This window comes from Babylonia areolata, chromosome 21 (genome assembly GCF_041734735.1).
Source record: "Babylonia areolata isolate BAREFJ2019XMU chromosome 21, ASM4173473v1, whole genome shotgun sequence".
Lineage (NCBI taxonomy): Eukaryota > Metazoa > Mollusca > Gastropoda > Neogastropoda > Buccinidae > Babylonia > Babylonia areolata.
The window spans coordinates 4,592,431-4,607,430 of record NC_134896.1 but is presented as its reverse complement, the minus strand read 5'-3'; the positions used below and the strand labels follow the sequence as shown (position 1 = coordinate 4,607,430).

At 42.3% G+C, this 15,000-nt stretch overlaps 1 protein-coding gene across 1 annotated transcript in view; it reads right to left on the bottom strand.

The window, feature by feature from the left end:
* LOC143296012 (usherin-like) overlaps positions 1–13,251 on the bottom strand; it is a 168,276-nt gene extending 155,025 nt beyond the window's left edge. Inside the window, exons 1-3 of the mRNA XM_076607750.1 lie at positions 13,076–13,251; positions 4,650–5,420; positions 774–933 (exon numbers count right to left, since the gene is read on the bottom strand). Of these exons, the coding sequence (XP_076463865.1) occupies positions 774–933; positions 4,650–5,146 (657 nt within the window). The 5' untranslated portion in view covers positions 5,147–5,420; positions 13,076–13,251. The remainder of the gene's footprint in view (positions 1–773; positions 934–4,649; positions 5,421–13,075) is intronic.
* Between the last annotated feature and the right edge of the window lie 1,749 nt (positions 13,252–15,000).

The window sequence follows — 15,000 nt, the reverse complement described above, 5'->3', positions numbered from 1 at the left end:
GCAGAAAGATACCCCCTGATGGAAAGATACCCTCTAATTACTTAAAGTGGAAAGATACCCCATGAAATTTCACAGATTGCTTGTTCTTAAATATTTCATTCGGTCAGTTCCTGCTGGCACCAAGGCACATGCACAGCTGCAACAACCATACATGGGGAAATGATGCATCGCAATCTCAAAGAAAAGGTCAGCAAAAAGGGCTGCAGATGGACGGCAAGTATCTGATCACAATAATCATATTCTGACAAAGTGACTTTCTTCAACTCCACAGTTTTCGGGGGGCGGGGGGGGGGTTACAAATATTTCTATGCATGTGTGTATGCACACACATATGCAAATTTGCTGTGCGTGCAGGCATAAATCTGTGGTTTGCCAGTTAAAGCACACCCCACACACCCCTCTTCCGCCACCCCAAGACACACTGACACTCACATCAATGTATACTAGAATGCAAGAGGTAAACAGCACTCTTACCCAATTTTTCTCAGAGCTCTCTTGAACATTTCTTTTTAATCATTTCAAAATAATATCGGACTTTGCATTAGTCTGTGCAGTCCCATTGCACATTTGTTATAGCTGTCTGATTTTTGTTGTTGTTTTGTTATAATTCTGCAAGCATTCCTCTCTCCTCACCCCCACCCCTCCCACACATCAATCACACTCATGAATTTACTCTCCAACTATCTTAACACCTCACTACAATTTTTTTTTTTTTTCCTGTCTAACATGACTTGAAGTGGAAAGAAGGTGACCACACATGCCTACAAACCCACCTGCACAGCCAGATGGGTCCAGTTTCGCTGACCAATAGGATGAGTCAAAGAGGCTTTCTGTAGGCCTGTCTGAGCAGTAAACGTCACATTAACCCCAAAGGGGCTGACCTCCACTCGAAGAATACTCCCTCCTGAACTGGTTGATTTCTCCAAAAGTATTCTGCAAAAATAAGATAATGAAAGTGTTAAGGCTGTAAAATCAACAAATGATAAACTGTGGGTGTGTGTGTGGATGTGGGTGTATGCACGCACACGTGTGTGTGCATGTGCACGCATGAATGCCTCAAAGTGTTTTTCAGTTTTCAGTTTAAGTTTCTCAAGGAGGTGTCACTGCGTTCAGACAACTCCATACAGATGCCTGACAGCAGCATAACCCAACACGCTTGTCAGGCCTTCAGCGCATGCATTCATTTTACAACTGTGAACCTACATTCATTTTACAACTGTGAACCTACATTCATTTTACAACTGTGAACCTACTAGAGTGGATTTCTTTAGCAGAATCTTGTCAGAGGACAACACTTTTGTTGCCATGGTGTGTGTGCTGCACATGGACCTCTGTTTATCGTCTCATCCGATATTCCAGTCAAACTTGGAAGGGCGAGGGCAGGATTCGAACCCTGACCCTCACACTCACAGACACTGTATCGGCAGATAGATGCCTTAACCATTCTGCCAACTTGCTCCTTAAAGCAAGTGTGTGTGAGCATATGTGTGCACATGTATAGTGCATGTCTGGAGTTTATTTTCTTCAGCACAAGGTCAAAAGATCAACATTTCACAATTCACAAATTAAAGTACTCGCTATGAAACAAGACAGGCTGGTAGAAGAGAAAAGAAAATTGAAGATGAAGAAAAGACAAGTGAAAAGCCACATTCATGTCCACTGATGATGGCACAACATATCATCATCTTCAGTTCCCAGGAGACAAACATAATGGATTATCTATGATACAAAACTAGATCACCACAGTATACATAGCATGTCAAGGCACATCAAAAGTTATTTCTCTAACTCACATGAAAAGGCATCTGTCAAGATCATAGGAACAGGTAAATCTGGGAGATATTTTTTATGTCCATTATCCAGTAAAGTTTCATCAAGATTGATGATTACATTCTCAAAACAATGAATGAAATGCTAAATCTGAAAAAAAAAGCGCTTGACCTCTGCTCAGCATCACTTGGTAATCCAAAAATGGCAAAATACTAAGTACAGATAAAGCTGAATCTTGGGTAATATTTTGCTGATTTGGTCTGTGTCCGAGATGAAACAGCCCAAAAGGGTTAGAGACATTTTAACTTTGGCCTTCTTTTTTTTTTATGGTTTTGACCATGTGATCAAGGTTACTCATGTATTAGTGAGAACTCTGGGTTTTATCAGTGTGCCAGGGTTTATGTGTTTTCTTTATGCAACAATTCACATTCATTTTACAATTAGATAAGCACAGTCACTGAAACGTTTCCTTTACTTTAGGACTATGACCTTAACTCTTTCAGCACCAAGTTTCTGTGTCAGAAACAACCCCAACTTTAGGACTATGACCTTAACTCTTTCAGCACCAAGTTTCTGTGTCAGAAACAACCCCAACTTTAGGACTATGACCTTAACTCTTTCAGCACCAAGTTTCTGTGTCAGAAACAACCCCAACTTTAGGACTATGACCTTAACTCTTTCACCACCAAGTTTCTGTGTCAGAAACAACCAACTTTAGGGCTATGACCTTAACTCTTTCACCACCAAGTTTTTGTGTCAGAAACAATCCCAACTTTAGGACTATGACCTTAACTCTTTTAGCACCAAGTTTCTGTGTCAGAAACAACCCCAACTTTAGGACTATGACCTTAACTCTTTCAGCACCAAGTTTCTGTGTCAGAAACAACCCCAAGTGCCAAATATTTTAGACACCATGCTCTCAGTCATAGACTTTGGTTCATGTCAAAACAACACAATGGACTTGTTCACTTCAAACTCAGTCAGGGGGCAAAGGTTAGTCATTGTCTGTTGGCGGGAAACTGGCTGCAGTTGTCAAGCTTTGTTACAATGTGAAAAATGGTCTTTTTAACATGACCCCTAAACATCAACTGAAGTTGCCTACGGCGTTGCACTGTCTAGTCAAGTAAAGTCGCCTTTGGCAGTGAAAGAGTTCAATAATATGATTGATCTTTTAAGTAAAATACTAAAATCCACACTGAAACCAGTTTGAAACTGTACAAAAATCACAGATCTTGTTCCTGGTGGTAATATCATATTTTAGTATTCCTGTTTTTCGCATCTAAAAGTTAGAGACCTCTTTTAACCACAGTTTCCATGTGTAGCTAAGCTACCTATGTTTCCAGGAGAAATTGCTGTGAGTGTGAACTAGTTCCAGTGGTTTTCGACTATATTTTGACAGTTATTGAACTTAATTTTGATACATATTGATGACATTCTGTCGCCACATTGATGACCATGTGCAACCATAACACCAGGTCCTGACAATCTTCGGCAATGTTGAGTTCATTCAGTCTGTGCCAATCAGAGATCAGCTATTGTTGTCTTTTGGCCCCTAAACCACTGATGCAAAGGTAAACAATATGGCGGCTTCATTTCACAATACAAGTGTCGGTTTGTGTTCATTTCTCACATGCTTGCACTGCAAAACCCATAAAACTTTAATTCAAGAAGACCTTTCACTGAGCAGGGGGGGGGGGGGGGGGGGGCCAAAAAAATGTTTACAAAGCCCAGCAACAGTGCAGGAATCACCAATGTTTATTGTTCTGCAGGGGTCAATATTACCTTTTTTTTCAAACAGCACATAAACACACAAAAGAAAGAAAAGTGTTTCCTATAATCCTAAAATCTGGTCTAAAATAAAATATGTTTTCTGCTGGTAATGGATAAGAATCTCTCGGTACTTCACCTACTGATCCCTAGATCTAAATAACATATACTGACTGCAGCCATCAAATGTACCATTGCATCATCAGCTGACACAATTTCAGCACACACACAAAAGCAATATTAGTCAACTGTTACGGTTTTTGTTCTGTCATTTTTTTTTTTATTCTTTTATTAATGGCAATCATAATGTCAGTTTGGCACAAGAGAGCAGTTCCACCAACACTTAACAGGTTAGAAATGGACTTTTCCTTATTGGGGCAGACTAAAAGAGAGTGGCGTTTTGGGCTTTGGTTTTTTCTTCGATTCTGTCGTCAAATACATAGGCTACTAAGTATTGCCGGAACAGCCGTTGTCGGCGACATCATACCTAAATTCCACTCCATTCCCCCTCCCCCTTTTTCTCTCCGGATTTGCACAGATCTAAGGAATGGCCTCTGGGACTTTTCTGCGGCAGTCATGCCGGACTGAGATTTTTTTTTTTTTTTTTTTTTTAATAATGATACAGAAAGAAAAACGCATTTACGCGTTTCTGCATAGCTCTCATATCTGCTCCCTGCTTCGATCGTATCTGAGGAGGCAGGAAGGGTGGTCCCAGTTGAAGGTGGAGGGCTTCATACATGAGTCAAACCCGCGGGGACGGTGGGGTGGGGCGCATGGTCAAGGAAAAGAGCACGTTAGGTAAAAAGACCTGGTACAGGTAACCAGCTCGAAGTTTACATCAACCTTACTGCAGAGGCGGTGCCTTCGTTTGTGTCAAAGTTGGGCAATACCCAAACCCCCCCCCCCCCCCCCCCCCCCCCCAATCGCAACTTGACTGGTTAAATCCTAGCAGCCAGACCTGACATAACTTGCACGACGTTTGAGTCCCCACCAAAGGGCCTGTTCTTCATGCCTTTCACCCCTTTCTCTTCCCCCATCCTGAACTTTTCTTTCTCACCAAATAGATCTACATAATTCACTTCGAACTGTGACAATGCAGCCAAGGTACTTACCCAGGTTTCTCCTGATCAATCCAAATCCAGGACGTGACGGTGAATGACCCGTTGACCCCAGCGGAGGGAGACTGTGTGGGAGTCAGATGACAGGAAACGCCGGATGAAACGATGGCTGTCGCGTACTGCCCAACATCAGAGCCCGGCCGAACGTTGATGGTGTCTGATTCCACACACACCGAGTATCCGGAACTGGTAGCGACGAGCAGATTGACGAAAGTGGGCAGAGTCGTTCTGTTCTGAGCACAAGACTGGAAGCAGAAATCCTGGACACAGTGTTCGACTTGGGCGTCCGACTGACAGTAAGCGTTTCTTGTCGGTATACCGCACGTGCTGTCTGCAGGCACTGTCAAGATTGGTCTTCCACTGGCAACGTTATGTAACGGGGGGAAAGTTCGCCGGTCACCGGCAGACTGGCAATGACACGTCATGAAAATCCCGCCCACCCACAAGAGAAAGAGAGTTCTTGTCACTAATTGAGCACGTGACCTTGCCATGATGGTTTTTCACAACCGAAATTGAGGCGGGGAAAAATGAACAGAGAAATGTTGGACAGTATTTTCTTCAGTCAAGGTTTAACGCAGAAGGCACTGTTGGCTTTCAATAACGTACACTGATGCAGATCTACCAGCATGCTGTTCCATGTACTAATTAAATGGTGTATTTAAATTTTGCGGCATTTTTGTGCCGACAAAAGTCATCGAGTGTTCACCAGTGATGCAGCACACCCACCAATTAAACATGGCAAACGAATGGAATGACAAAAACGGGCTGAAAAACAAAGTTGAAAGATCATAATTGTGTGTGTGTAGTGCCATAGTGTGTCATTGGATCAATGCATGATTGGACCAGTTACGTGTGTAGGATATTATACTATGATATAGTGCAGCAGATATTGATTGAGGTCTCCACTGTCTGTCCATCAGTGGTGATATATATCTATATTAAACAGTAAGCTTGCCACAGATGAATGGTATCATCGGTGAGTAAAAAGGGGCGGACACACACAGAGTGCAAATGTGCGCGCACTAGCACACACACACACACACACACACACACACACTCAGACGCATAACAGTGGCATGGAAGACATGCACACTGTGTACGCACAACATGACATGCACGCACCGCTGTGAAGCACTGATGCATGCAGCACTTCAAAAGCTGTCAACGTACTTCGGGGCCTAAAGACCAGACAGTGCATATACACGGTACACGTTAATACACGAGTCCGTCTTCGTCACTTTCTGCGCACGCGTCAATGAGTGTGTGTGGGGGGGTGGGGGGGGGGTGGATGCGCCTGTGTGTATGCCGTGTCGGGTCTGTGTACGTGGTGTATGTGAGTGACAAAAACCGGAGTTTCGATCCAAAACTCACAAGAGCAACACACGATCACAGGGATCTCCCTGTCACACACACACACACACACACAGTGCAAACACACCCAAAGCCGACATTTGCTGGGCCCAAATGCGTTGTTCCCACACGACAACACGTTCCTCACCACCAATGCCGTAGCATCATATCGTACAATCCAAAGCGCGCTTTGTCACCAAATCTACATGACAGACATTTCCGCACGTTTTACGCCAGCATAGTTTAACCCCCGGCACACACTGCATATTATCACCTGCCATACAATCGCAACAATGCGATTAATAACACAACAAGGACCATCATACAGGTCACGTCACTTCGACAGACACCATTTTTTGCCCAACATAATTTGCAGGGATCCTTTCCCATTGCCAAATTTAAAAAGCTATCCCACCAGGCATGAAATACATACCACCTGGAGGACTGTAGTTGTCTGGACACACACTCTCTCTCTCTCTCTCTCTCTCTCTCTCTCTCTGTTCAAAGTTAAAGGACCACTTAGCCACTTGCACTGTTTTCTTCTTGGGGGCATTGTGAAACGATACTGGCTTTTCGACAACTGAACGGTGGTGCCGATGTCTGCAGCCACTGCACCACTCATGCCCAGAGGTGCTTTATTGCATGTGTATATACCTACTTCCATTTTCTTACATCGTAAATACACGTGTACATACCTACTTCCATTTTCTTACATCGTAAACACACGTGTGTATACCTGCTTCCATTTTCTTACATCGTAAATACACGTACGTGTAGGCTATTTACCTACTTCCATTTTCTTACATCGTAAATACACGTGTATATACCTACTTCCATTTTCTTACATCGTAAATACACGTGTATATACCTACTTCCATTTTCTTACAACGTAAACACACGTGTATACGTGTATATATCTACTTCCATTTTCTTACAACGTAAACACACGGCAATCGTTTCATAAACCACCGAAAAAACTGTAAATCCAGTTTTGACAGAAACATCGATTTTTCAAACACATTGTTCAAGCTGTGTGTTGCACGTGTGCCTGTAACAGCCGTTTGTGTTCAATGAGAGGTCAGAGGTAGACCACATGCACCTTGAATAACATATCTCACTTAAAAAAACAAACAAAATTCAAACATATCTCACTTAAAATTTAAAAAAAATTCAAACACAGGTATACCTGCTTTTATATAAATAGCCTTTAACCTTTTGTGAAGTCTATATTTGCATCCCACATACGCACATATGAAACCTAGAACACCCACACCCCTCACACACCCACATAAAATTGATTATTCTCTTCAAATTCACACCCACTACACCCCCACCCAACTTTCACTAAAATTAATACGTGAAACCTGGGGCCCTTTTTCCACCACCGAGAGGCATTTGAGGGGAGTGTGGAGTGTAACGCGTCCGCCCAGAAAGCGACAGAATATGAAGGTGTGGGAGTGGGATTCAATCCCCGCACCCTCAGATTCTCTCGTGTGTGTATTCTTCTGAAGTTCCCATCAACTCCATCTGCCCTACACACCAGGGTGAACATGTCCCATCCAGGAAAGGGCGCAACAGACGTTTCCACAGGACAATGAAAGGTGGTTCAAAACAGACAGGTGAATTCGAAACTGCAGGCATGGTACTGAATCTGTCAACCCTTATCCTAACACCTGACCAAAAGAAACTGTTGTCCCTAGGTCCAAAGTTTTGCCCCACATCCCAGTCTTTCAATCAGGAGCAACTGATTCTAGATGTCCGAGAGGGATGTCGACGGGTAAGACTGCGAGAGCTTCACTATGACCCAGAAAAGGAACAGCAGGATTCCACAGCACCCAAGTTTTATAAAATAAACCAACGGGTTACACCCCAGAGTGTGGCATGGACGAAGCACTGGACAGTTACTGTGACAGCCTTGAAAGAAGGGCGAGTAACTATGTGATGGAAAAGAAACCCAAGGACAATCTGAGTCCTAACTTACGCACGGCACTGAAACAACTGAGGCAGCTAGTCACCAGCAGAAAAATCAGAATCAGTTCAGCTGACAATGGCGGCGCTGTGGTCGTACAAAACACGGAAAACTACATCAGTCAAAGAAGCACATCGCTAACTATACAACCCATTGCACTACAAGATGCTTACAAAAGACCTCACGGAAAAGATTGGCAGGGAGTCCTACAGACTGGCTGAACAACTTCACGAGAAAGAGCTCATTGAGGATCAAACCGTTCGCTGGGCCAAACTGGATCTAGGGAGCACGAGATGCCATCAGTTCCATATGCTACCAAAGGTGCACAAAACTTTGCAGAATCCCCCTGGTCGCCCAATAGTGTCGGGAGCAAATGGACCAACCAAACACCTATCAAAGTTAAAAAAAATATAATAATAAATAGATAAATAAATAAATAGATAAATAAAATGAAATGGAATAAAATAAATATATAAAATAAAAAAGACAACAATGATTATAAATAAGCAAATAAATGTAAAACATGCAAAAACGCATTCACACATACACACACAATGCATAACAGATATGCACTAAAAATGCAGTTTCACAGATATGAAAGCATAATCAAATACACATAAACGTACATGAGCCCCAACACACACACACACACACACACACATTACCCTGCACCCCCTCTACCCCCCCTCCTCCGCACGCTCATTTCCATGCTACGTATCGCGCGCACGCACACACACACACACACACAGAGGCACACTTACTTGTACAAGCGCACACACATACGCCCATATCCCCCACCCCCAACCCCACACACATGTACAACACTTGTGTACACTTACACCCTTTTATTTTTGTACGTTTATAGTTGACTTCATTAAGTTTTTGCTCCTTATAAATATTATCATTAGTAGTAGTAGTTCTTTTTTTTATGTATTTATCTATTATTTATTTACTTTTTTTTTTCTCAAGGCATGACTAAGTGCGTTGAGTTACGCTGCTGGTCAGGCATCTGCTTGGCAGATGTGGTGTAGCGTGTATGGATTTATCCGAACGCAGTGACGCCTCCTTGAGCTACTGAAAATGAAACTGAAACTATCAGAGTTAGTTGACCATTGACCATTGGCTTCAGCCATACAACTGCCAACTCCCAAGCTACATCAAGGACACCACCGACATGCTCCGCCAGATTCAACGGTAGAACTATGAGTACGGACCACTAATTTTACAGAAAGCACTCGTCTTGTAACCATTGATGTGGAAAGTCTGTACAGCAATATCCCACATATTGAATTGCAGGAAGCAGTGAGATACTACTTACGGAACCAGCCAAAAGGAGATATGCCACCAACGGAACTGCTTCTGAACATGTCACATGTCTTAGAAAACAACGCCTTCCACTTTGGCGGTCAGTATTTTCTCCAAACATTTGGAACAGCCATGGGCACCCTCATGGCCCCCACTGTGGCATGTCTGTTTAAGGGATGGTTGGAGCGACGTCAGCTTGCAGACAGCCATGTGCCCGTTTCTGAGGAGATATGGAGACGGTTCATTGATGATATATTTGTGTTGTGGACCGGCACTGGGGAAGATCTGCAGAAGTTCACAGATCACTTGAACAGCTACCACAACACCATCAAGTTCACTGTCAACAGCTCCTTGGACAGCATCTCCTTTCTGGATATTCTAATCCGTCTTGAGAATGGCTACCTGCAAACAGACCTCTTCACCAAACCAACACATGCACATGCGTATATTCATATTCATAAGTCATCCTGCCACCCACGCCACATCACCAAGAACATTCCATATGCACAGTTCCTTCGTCTCCACCGCCTATGTTCCGACAACTCTACCTTCCAAACCAGGTGTGATGAGATGGAGGGTCAGTTCTTACAGAGAGGTTACAAGCCAGACAACATCAAAGAAGCAAGAGCTAGGGCCAGCAAGACACCAAGGCAACAGACACTGACCCACCACAACAGACCAAAGCACAACAGGACACCAATGGTCGTAACATACAATCCAGCAAACCCACCACTGCGGGCATGGTTTCATGAGCTACAACCAAAACTCCACACCAGTGAACGTATGCAGAAAGCCATGCACACACCTCCTATTCTGGCGGAAAGAGCCTGCCGGTCGATAAGAACGCTATTGATGCCTTTAACACTACCTGCTGCTGAACCTGAGGCTGACCCTGGCTGCTTCAGGTGCAACAGAGGCACAGCGCGATGTGCTGCTTGTAGACACCACCTGGTGGAACCCCGCACCTTCAGAAGCTCACAACAGAAGTCATTTAACATCAGGCAGAGAGACACCTGTGACAGCAGGAACATAATATGTGTTCTGTTCTGCAATATCTGTGCACACAAGCAATACTTAGGTCAGACCCAGAATTCTCTCCGGGAAAGAATATACCAACATAGGTCTGACATGGGTTTGAACAATTCAGCAAAGCGAACGTGGATCATCATGCACTTCCACGAGCCTGGTCACACGCAGGACAACAAAAAGGTCATGGCCATTGAAGAAGTACATCTGAAGAATAAACAAGCAAGGCTCAAGAGGGAACAGTTCTTAATGGCGAAACTGAGGACAGTCCACCCTTTTGGTCTTAACACGCTAAACTGGATATCTGAATTTATTTCGACCTGAAAGCTGTGTTTGACAATGACGATGGATCAGTTCCAGAGACAGAATGGTGTGAATGCTAACCTGTGTGAAAACAACAACTAGTACTACTACAACGACGACGACAATGACTACTACTACTTCTATGGCTATTACAGCAACAACCACCACTACAACGACGACGACGATGACGACAACGACGATGATGACGACAACGATGACCGCTACAAATACTACTGATTGTGGGTGTGGAGGTGACGCTGGTCCTGCTTATGGTGATAGATGTCATACTATTCTCGTTCATTCAGTTGTTTATTTTCTTTTCTTTTATCTTATTTATTTATTCATTTTTACATTTTTTCATCAGTTAATCAGATGTAAAATTCAACCCTTTCCCTTTCTTTCCCCTCATCAGTACTTTTCTTAGATGCCTCTCTTTTTGTAATACAGCCCATTGTTCTCAACGATTTGATTGTTTATAATCGTGTACACACACACACACACACACACACACACACACACACACACACACACACACACACACACTTTCCCTTTTTAAATTAAAAAAAAATATTCTTATTTATCTATTTGTTTATTCTTTTTCTTTTTTCTTTTTTTTATCTGGGGGGGTTTTCTTGTGTTTTTATTATTTGATTTTTTTAAAATCTTTTTTTTTAAATTCTATTATTATTATCATCATCATTCTTAATCTTTTGATTATCTCCCCCCCCCCTACCCCACCCCCGCACCCCTTTATTTTCTTTCTTGATTCATTTTAAATATATATTTTCTTTATTTATTTATCATTGATTTTTATTTCATTTTTCTTATTATTGTTATTATTTATCGTTTTATTTCTCTACTGTTGATTGAGTTATTCAGTAAGTTAGGCTTTAAGGAACTTATTTTTTTTGACAGTAGAAGAAAATAGACAACTGCAATTTTTTAGACTCTGGGCGAAACCTGGCATTGTGAAATTGCATCACAACATGTACGTCATGGCGTGCTTGCGTCATAATAGTTGCGTAAGAGTGACCCTGCATGGTAACATGTAAACAGCTTATCCCTTGAGGAAGGAACGTGATCGTTCCGAAAATCTGGAATATTCGACAAACTGATGTGTTTGTTTTCTTTTTTTTTTCTTTTTTCTCTTTATATATATATATATATATATATATATATATATATATATATATATATATATATTCTCAAGGCCGTACCAGCCCGTTTATGCGTATGTCAGGCATATCGTTCTGCTTCCTCCATGCCCACCCCACACTTTTTTTTCTTTTTTTTTTTCTTTTCTTTTTTTAAGCTTAAGATGTGGTGCAGTGTATTTGAATCAGTCCGCATGTTCTGAAACATTGAAATTGAAACTGAACTGGTTCCCAGTACCCTCCACTACACTGAATGCCCTCACTTATTCCGACACTTGCTTCACTTCACACCTCCATCACCGCCACTCACTCCTCGTCAACCTTTCACTCGCTTTTGTACTTGTTCACCCTTTTCCTACTTCCTTCGTTTATTGCTGGTTCTCATGGACTGAATGATTATCTTCCTGTTGTTTCGTTGTTGTTGTTTTGTTCTTGTTGCTGTTGTTTTTAATCAAACACTTTTTTCTTTCTCTTTGTGATTATTTTATCTCTTTTTACACATTTTATTTTCATGTTCAACTGATTTGTTTAATCAATAATTTTTTTATCTTTCAAATATTATTCGTTTTATGTTATTGTGATTCATTGCAGTTATGTTGTTTAAATCAGCACGCACACAGGCACAGACACCCATCTATGATCTACAATCATATTTTGTAAGTGGACGTTTAACCAAATTGATAATACATACACTCACGTGCACCACTTCAGCCCAACCCCTTACACACGTCAGTGCATTCGCGTACACGTATCCATGTATGCACGCTCACGCATACATAGATATTGAACAATTCAATAACAATGATCAGCATCATCTTAATCACTATCGTAACTATAATCATATCAATGGTGATTGCTGTGTCAGTCGTGTTTTGTAATAATCAAATTTTCTTCATCATTTTCAATGAAAAAGTTGTGAAAGAAAATATAAATGTACGCTGACATAGACCTTAAAAAAAATAATAATAAAATAAAGCCCACTCTGCCCGATCACACAGTTCTGTAGAAGATCAATGCAGCACAAGGCCATTTTCTTTGTTGTTTAACTGTACTTTATTCAGTGGGATTGGGAGCTTGCACGATATTACAGCGGTTGCGTTGGTGATCGATCGTTGGTGTGCATCAAGACAGGAGTTTATTGTCACAGGTTTTGTCTGATTAATGTACAGGGCCCGGCTCGCACATCTATCAAGCTGGAAACGCCCTACATATATCCTCGTGATCGAAGTCTTGACTAGATTTACCTGGACTGATCAGTCAGTGATCAAAGTAACTTTCCATCCAGTCAGATATTTCAGGTGATGGATACTAACCGCACAGTGTACTCCAACTTCCTTAGTGGTTGGCGAAATCACAGCAGAAACATATGGAAAACAGAGCACAGCATCACAAACATATACACACATTATGAATCCATTATACACAAGACGGTGGGACAAACTGCCCGCTGGAGAGATCTGTTCGTGTTTTTATGAAGGCGTCAACTGCCCAACATAAACCACACGTGAAGCACACACGACAAGTCTTACCGTCCCCATTTCCCAGGCAGTCTGTGCTCAGGCCAAGAAAGGCTGCAGTGAACAACTGTGAGTTGCTGATTGGTGATCCTCATCACTTCGATCTCTGTCCTCCGGTGGACCGGTCTTGGGGGTCTTGGTCATCAATTATGGATCAGTTGGTTGTGGGGCTGGGTGCTGAGATGTCGCTCGTTGTCTCACCAGCTGACTTGCGATGAATTGTTTATTGATGGAAGTTTGATGGGGAAAATAAACAAGCATATACCTAATTGTGCGTGTGTGTGTGTGTGTGCGTGCGTGTAGTGTGTGTGGTGTGTGTAGTGTGTGTAATGTGTGTGTAGTGTGTAGTGTGCGTGTAGTGTGTGTATAGTGTGTAGTGTGTGTAGTGTGTGTGTGTGTGTGTGTGTGTGTGTGGTGTGTGTATAGTGTGTGTGCGCGTGTCCCTTGTGTGCATACAATGGGATGGGATGGTAGCTTTTTCATTTTTAGGCAGAATGGGTTGGTTGGTTGTCAGTTGATTTGCTAGTAGTAGACTGGTAAGTTGGTGGGTTGGTTTGGTTGGTTCGTTGTTTAGTTGATTTCTTTTAACCATGTTGAATTATTTTTTATTTGCTCACCAACAGTAAGCTTCTAGTTTCAAGGGAAGCTGAAAGTGACAAGATGCACTGTCGAATGCACACTTCAAAAAATGTACCCACATCTCTCCAACATTGTGCTCATCGATCGAAACATGGAAGGGGTTTTGCCTTTGCTGCTTGCTAAATATACACATACGATAGGGTCAACATCACAATACTGCTGGCAGTCACACACAAAAGGCATAATAATGCGTAGTCAAATTTTGGACATTAAAAATTCCTGTGCCGGTGTACAAACTGAAACAACAACAATTAAAAAGTATGTCACTGTCCGCTTCCAAAAATCAAGCCAGTAGTTCGGTATTGGTCTAATACAAGCTCCTTTTTTCTTTTTCTTTTTCTTTCCAGTGACTGGACTGTTAGATAATCATTGTTTTAACGTGTTGGGGTTTTTTTAGGGGCGGCAGTCGGGGCCTGAGTTGGTTGGCTGGCTGCATGGACCAGCGTGGAGTTTGACTAACCTGAAACCATCTGTTGCCACCGACTCGTTCGTTCGACCGTGCGTGTCTGCGTTGCCCGGGCCCTGTGCACACCTGACTCCAGGGTGAGGCGTGGGCCCTGTTCAATAAATGATCAGTGTGGGGGGAGGGGGGGAGAGGAGGAGAGGTTGGCCATGGCCTGACTCAACGTACGTGTATGTGTGTGAAGGTGGGGGTTATACAAATGGGATGGGGTTTTTTTTCTTCCTTGAATCTATTTGTTCTTGAGTTCATATCAGTGTGCATTGCCAAACGGGTAAATAATTAAATCAATAAACCAATGAATAGACAAACGAATAAATTAACTGTGTACTCTGAAGATAAACAAGATAATTAGTGTCAGTGTGTGTGTGTGTGTGTGTGGGCGCGCGCTTATGTGTTATTTCCATACATCTTTATTGTGTTCTTTTCGTTTTAATGTACGTACAGTGGCTCACACTCAATGCTTCAAACAACTGTTTTCGAAACAAAAATACTATCGAAACACGCTGTGTATATGTCATATAGCCTATATATAGAGGAAATGCTACTGAGCATTATATAAATTTTTTTTAAAAGGAAACGCAAAAGCAGATGAAAATCATACACTGATGTACGTCTGTGT